The 6,953-nt window shown below is 49.5% G+C and overlaps 1 protein-coding gene across 1 annotated transcript; it reads right to left on the reverse strand.

Moving 5' to 3' along the window:
- Positions 1–6,236: 6,236 nt before the first annotated feature.
- Positions 6,237–6,568, reverse strand: LOC111155674 (keratin-associated protein 12-1-like). The gene has a single exon (XM_022515964.1). It carries the CDS (start codon positions 6,549–6,551, stop codon positions 6,237–6,239), a length of 315 nt encoding a protein of 104 aa, XP_022371672.1. The 5' UTR covers positions 6,552–6,568.
- Between the last annotated feature and the right edge of the window lie 385 nt (positions 6,569–6,953).

Here is a 6,953-nt window from a genome sequence, read left to right on the forward strand (position 1 = left end):
AGAGGTAGAGAGCATCCAGGACAAACAGAAACTAAAAGAACTTATGATCACCAAACCAGCCCAGAAGAAATGTTAAAAGAGATCCTTTAAGAGAAGAGAGAGCTCAAAAGTTACATAGACCAGAAAGGAACAGAGACAATATACAGAAACAGTGACTTTACAGGTAATACAATGGCAGTTAGTTCATATCTTTTGATAGTTACTCTAAATGTAAATGGGCTAAATGCTCCAATCAAAAGACACAGTGTATCAGATTGGATAAAAAAGCAAGATCCTGGGGCACCTGGGTGGCTCAGTGGGTTAAAGCCTCTGTCTTCAGCTCAGGTCATGATCCCTGGGTCCTGGGATTGAGTCCCGCATCAGGCTCTTGGCTCATCAGGGATCCTGCTTCCCCATCTCTCTCTCTGCCTGCCTCTCTGCCTACTTGTGATCTCCGCCTGTCAAATAAATAAATAAAATCTTAAAAAAAAAAAAAGGAAGCAAGACCCATCAATATGCTATCTGCAAAGATGCCTCCAGATTGAATGTGAGGGGATGGAAAACCATTTATCATGCTAATGGGCATCGAAAGAAAGCTGAGGTAGAAATCCTTATATCAGATGAATTAGATTTTAAACCAAAGACTGTAAGAAGAGATGACAAAGGACATTATATCATAATTAAAGATCTAGCCAAAAAGAAGATCTAACAATTGTAAATATTTATGCCCTAACATGGGAGCAGCCAGTTATATAACCCAATTAATAACAAAATTAAAGAAACACATAATAATACAGTAATAGGAGGGAATTTTAACATCCCACTCACTGCAATGGACAGATCATCTGAGTAGAAGATCTACAAGAAGGGCTTTGAATGACACACTGATGGACCAGATGGGCCAGATGGACTTCACAGATATATTCAGAACATTCCATCCTAAAGCAACAGAATACACATTCTTCTTGAGTGCACATGGAACATTCTCCAGAATAGCTCACATCCTGGGTCACAAATCAGGTCTCAACTGGTACCAAAGACTGGGATCATTCCCTGCATATTTTCAGAGCACAATGCTTTGAAACTGGAACTCAATCATGAGAGGAAATTTGGAAAGAACTCAAATACATGGAGGCTAAAGAGCATCCTACTAAAGAATGAATGGGTCAACCGGGAAATTAAAGAGGAATTGAAAAAATTCATGGAAACAAATGAAAATGAAAACACAACCATTCAAAACCTTTGGGATGCAGCAAAGGTGGTCATGAGAGGAAAGTGTATCGTGATACAAGCTTTCTCAAGAAACAAGAAGTTTTCAAGTACACAACCTAACCCTATACCTAAAGGAGCTGGAGAAAGAACAGCAAAGAAAGCCTAAACCCAGCAGGAGAAGAGAAATAATAAAGATCAGAGCAGAAATCAATGAAATAGAAACCAAAAGAACAGTAGAACAAATCAACAAAACTAGGAGCTGGTTCTTTGAAAGAATTAATAAGATGATAAATCCCTGGCCAGACTTATCAAAGAGAAAAGAGAAAGGACCCAAATAAATAAAATCATGAATGAAAGAGGAGAGATCACAACCGAAACCAAAGAAATACAAACAATTATCAGAACATATTATGAGCAACTATACATCAGCAAATTTGACAATCTGGAAGGAATGGATGCATTCCTAGAAACTTATAAACCACTAAAATTGAACCAGAAAGAAATACAAAACCTGAACAGACCCATACCAGTAAGGAATTGAAGCAGTCATCAAAAATCTCCCAATAAAAAAGAGCTCAGGGCCAGACGGCTTCCCAGGGGGATTTCACCAAATATTTAAAGAAAAATGAATACCTGTTCTTCTGAATCTGTTTCAAAAATTAGAAATGCCTCTCTGCCTGTGTTTGGAAGAAAAACTTCCAAACTTTTCTAAGGCTGTCATTACCTTGATTCCAAAACCAGACAAAGACTCCACCAAAAAGGAGAATTACAGACCAATATCCCTGATGAACATGGATGCAAAAATTCTCACCAAGATACTAGCTAAGAGGATCCAACAGTATTTTAAAAGGACTCTTCATTACGCTGAGTGAAATAAGTCAAGCAGAGAGAGTCAATTACCATATGGTTTCGCTTATTTGTGGAGCATAAGGAATAACATGGAGGACATGGGGAGATGGAGAGAAGGGAGCTGGGGGAAATTGGAGGGGGAGACAAACCATGAGAAACTGTGGACTCTGAAAAAACAAACTGAGGGTTTTGGAGGGGTGGGGGTGGGAGGTTGGATGAGCCTGGTGGTGGGTATTGTGGAGGACATGTATTGCATGGAGCACTGGCTGTGCTGCATAAACAATGAATTCTGGTACACTGAAAAGAAATTTTAAAAATAAATAAAAATTTTTTAAAATAAAAGTAATAAAAAATGAAAAAATAAAAATAAAAGGACTGTTCACAGGGCACCTGGGTGGCTCAGTGGGTTAAAGCCTCTACCTTTGGCTTGGGTCATGATCTCAGGATCCTGGGATCAAGTCCCGCATCAGGCTTTCTGCTCAGCACGGAGCCTGCTTCCCTTCCTCTCTCTCTTTCTCTCTGCCTCTCTGCCTACTTGGGATCTCTGTCTGTCAAATAAATAAATAAATAATCTTTAAAAAAAAAAAAAACTATCCACCATGACTAAGTGGTATTTATTCCTGGGCTGCCAGGTGGTTCAACATCCACAAATCAATCAATATGATACGCCACATTAAAAAAAGAAAGGACAAGAACCATAACATCCTCTGAAAAGATGCAGAAAAAGCACTGGACAAAGTACAGCATCCTCTTGGTTAGAACGTCAGTGTAGGGATAGAGGAACACACCTCAATATCATCTAAGCCATACACAAAAAGCGCACAGCAAATATCATTCTCAATGGGAAAAAAACTGAGAGCTTTCCCCCTAAGGTCAGGCATACAGCAGGGATGCCCAGTCATCACTGTTGTTCAGCATAGTACTGAAGTCCTAGCCTCAGCAATCACACAACAAAAAGAAATAAAGACGTCTGAATTGGCAAAGAAGTCAAACTCTCACTCTTTGCAGATGACATGATATTCTATGTAGAAACCCCAAAAGACTTCACCCCAAAATTGCTAGAACTCATACAGGAATTCATTAAGTGGCAAGATATGAAATCAATGCACAGAAATCAGTTGCATTTTTATACATTGAGAAATCAGAAAGGGAGACGAACCATAAGAGACACTAAATCATAGGAAACAAACTGAGGGCTGCTGGAGGGAAAGGGGTGGGGGATGGGTTAAGTGGGGGATGGGCATTAAGGAGGGCACGCGATGGAATGAGCACTGATGAATCACTGACCTCTGCTTCTGAAAATAATAATACACTATATGTTAATTAACTGAGTTTAAATGAAAAAAATTTAAAGACAGGGTATCCGATGCCATGGCAGCTGGGGTGTGAAGTGGGGACGGCCACTCTTCACAGGGGTTTCCACACTCCAGTGTAGGCGATGGCCGTGCATGAGCAGGAGCACTTCTGGAGAGAGGAACACTGGTCACGTGCGCCAGAAAAGTTAGAAGAATGGAAACTGGCAGCATCCGAGGCAGTAGCTAAAAATTACGTGCGGCCTCGTGCGGGTGAAGGAGAATCAGCCGATTGCGGCATATGCGTTCGGTGGAATACTAGACGGCCGTGAACAGAAATGGCAGGGGCTACGGGTGTTGTCTGGGATGGATGGCTCCAACACAACGTTTAAGGGGAGAAAAGCATGTTACAAAAAGACGCAGGGTATAATATGCCATTTAAATGCTAAAAAACATGCCAGAATGTACTGCTTTATTTCAGAACATGGGTGAAGACGTGCGCTGGGGTCATCAACCCCAATCTCAAGCGGGGTTCCTGCAGGGGCGCTAGGGATGGCTTTTCTAACCCAGTAAAACTCCTTCCCTTCTCCAGACCCTGCCAGCAGCCTTTCTCTTGCGGCGCCTCTCGTGCAGCAACGTAGCGGAAGGTACCCCTCGCGGGCGTCTGGGGTCCTACCTACACCGTGAGCCTCACGGGAATTCCCACTGGCCAGTTTCCGCAGAGTGCTGTGTGTAAGTGCCTCTGTGTGCGTGTGTGTGCTTCTGTGTGTGCCCTTGCGGCATGTGTGTGCATGTGTGCGTGCATGTGTGTGCCCAAGTGTCTGTATGTGTGTGTGCACGTGTGTGCACCTCTGTGCATGCTTATGTGTGTTCTTGTGTGCTCATGTGTGTACCCAAGTATGTGCGCGTGCGCGTGCTCGTCTGTGTTCTTGTGTGCACGCTCGTGTGTGTGCTCACGTGTGAGCCTGCTCGTGTGTGTGCCTGTGTGCACGCCCGTGTTGTCTGTGGCACAGGCAGGTGGAGGCGGGTGAGGCAGAAGACAGGGACAGACAGAAGGTGCCCAGCCGAGCAGGTCTGGGGAGGGACGCTCAGGGGCCTCTCCCAGGCTGTCTCCTGGTTCCCGGTCCTCTGATGTCCGAGACACTGGGGCAGGTTTGAGTCAAGTCAGTGGTGCTGTCCACACCACACCTGCTTGGGAGGTCAAGTATAGAACTGACCGGAAACAGAGGACCAGGCTCCTCCCTGTGGCGGGCGGGGCTGCAGAGCCTGTGACAGGTGTCGTGGACCAAGCAGCGCAGCCAACACATCAAATACAGACACCTGGGTGGTGGGAATGTCCAGGGGAACGTCCAGGGAGACGGCCATTCCGCTCTGTGTTGATGTCCCCTGCCCGGGCCCAGCCCAGCCTCGAGCCCCTGTGCACCACGCGTGCTGCTCTGCTGCGGGACCCCTGGGCGGCACCCTCCCCCAGGCCAGGGGAGTTTCTGCTGTGCCCGCTACGTGGTGTCCCCTGCATGGCTGAGCTGTGCCTCCTGCCGGCTGGCCTGTGGCTGCCCGTCCCTCTGCTGCCCAGTGGCCTGCAGCCAGGCCCCCTCCTGCTACACACCAGTGAGGTGCCAGGCCAGTGGGTCTCAAATGCACCCACTCTCTGACCCAGAAAATTCATCCCAAAACAAACCCCCAGAAACAAGCCGTGGAGCTGCGGTGTCTGTGGAGACCGGGTGATTGAGAAGCCAAATTCCCCAAATCTCCACCATGGCCCCAGGCTGCCGGATGGTGCCCGCTCTCAGGACAGCAAGAGGGAAGCTGTGTCCCGCGACCACACAGCGGGCCCCATGCACCCACCTGAGGCAATGCCCAACACGCACAAGGTGACTGCCTTGCAGCAGGGAGACACAGGGGGTCAGCTGGCCTCGATGGAAGGGTCCCAGGTGGCAAAGGAGGGATGAGGACAGCGCACGGCTAGGCCCTCCTGCCCCCAGTACCCCAGCACCCACATCTGCTCTTGTACAGAAGCGGCCACGGGTAGAGCAGCAGGGAAGTGTCAAGAGGACGCACGCACAGGAATCCTCACAAGAACGCATGCGGTGGAAGCGAGTTCAAGGCCAGTACATGTGGGACAGCCTCCTACCATCATTCGGAGGCTGCGGGAGAAAGCACGCTTCTCCAGGGCACAGAGGTGTGGCTCCGCTGTGTCTCAAAAGGCAGCAGAGAGCACACAGATCTGATGGTGGTTACCCCAGAAGCCAGCGGTGAAGGGCTGATGCTGTCCTTGCATCCACGTTAGGGAGTAGGTTCCTGGGGTGGTTATAATAACCAATAACTGATCAGCCATCAGCTAAAAATGGGCCACACGTGGACCAGCAATAGAAGTGAGTCATAGCCAGGGGCCAGTCCTGGTCGGGTTCTGCAGATCTAACGTAACAAAGAGTTAGGAGCTGGACTCAACCTTCCGGAACACGGGAGCCAGGACACAGGACATCTGACGTGACGCCCCGCCCCCCAGCCACGTGCACCACCATGCCCTCCACAGGGGCTCCCACTTTCCGTGAGCCGCTGTGAGAAGGGGCTTAGCCTTCCCCACTTTGTAGCACAGACAGGGTGTGCAGAAACAGAAGACAGGCGCGCAGAGCTGCATCAGAAAAGCATGGTTTATTTGGCTCACAGATGGCTGGTTGCCACTGGAGACAGAGGACCCCGGAAACTAGGCTTCCCCCAGGGGACACGCTGGGTCACAGAGGGATCTGGGTCATCCTGCCACATCCTCGCCATGGGCTTTCGAAGGTCCACTGGGCACGTTCTTCATCTGCCCTTGCAGAACCCAGAGGCTGCTGAAGACTTGCTCCAGGAGGGGCGCAGATGTGGCCCCCTGTGCCCTGGGAGCAGCTGGGGGGGGGATCCCGGTTAGGAGCAGGATGGGGTGCTACAGGAGATGGGTCTGTAGAGCAGGGTGGGGTGGGAGGGCTGGCAGCCCCCGGAGGACTGGGAGGAGGAGGCCATGAACACGAGGGGCTTGCAGCTCACGGGCACACACACAGAGGACTGGCAGGAGGGGACAACGTACACGGCGGGCTTGCAGCTCACGGACATGGCAGGCCTGCAGCTCACGGGCACAGACATGGTGGGCTGGCAGATCACGGGCACGTAGCAGGACGTCTGGCAGGAGCTGGGGGTGCAGGAGGCCGGCTGGCAGCCCGTGGAGCAGCTGGTGTGGCACATGGTGGCGTGGGGCTGGAGTGGAGTCAGGGAGGAGGGCGGTGAGTTCTGGAGGCTCCTGCCCCAGGCGGCCTTTATACCCGGGCAGTAGGCGTCCCGGCAACACAGAAGCACAGCTGTTGACTTCCTCATAGTTGTTTCCCCAACATCTTGTCTTGGGATGCGCTCCCCTGTGTTTTGCTCCACTCATTATAGTGGCTGAGAGGCCAATTCCTTCTTCTGTAAACAGAATGTTCTGGTTTGCCTTTACGTGGGGCTCGTGCTGTTTCTCCAGACCAGTACTGTGCACAGAGCACTGCTGGCCCCACTGGGTATCGCATCCTTTATTCCTTTTTGTCTCACAGCCATCGGTGGTGACTTTGAGACAGTAATGCTTCTTGAGCTTCTATTTTGCACAGGAAAACA

Source organism: Enhydra lutris, unplaced genomic scaffold (assembly GCF_002288905.1).
Source record: "Enhydra lutris kenyoni isolate GAN:26980312 unplaced genomic scaffold, ASM228890v2 scaffoldscaffold43, whole genome shotgun sequence".
NCBI classification, from domain to species: Eukaryota; Metazoa; Chordata; class Mammalia; order Carnivora; family Mustelidae; genus Enhydra; species Enhydra lutris.

Excerpts from the sequence above, each read along its gene's own strand:
- LOC111155674 (XM_022515964.1), bottom strand. The coding sequence starts at position 6,551 with ATGTGCCACACCAGCTGCTCCACGGGCTGCCAGCCGGCCTCCTGCACC.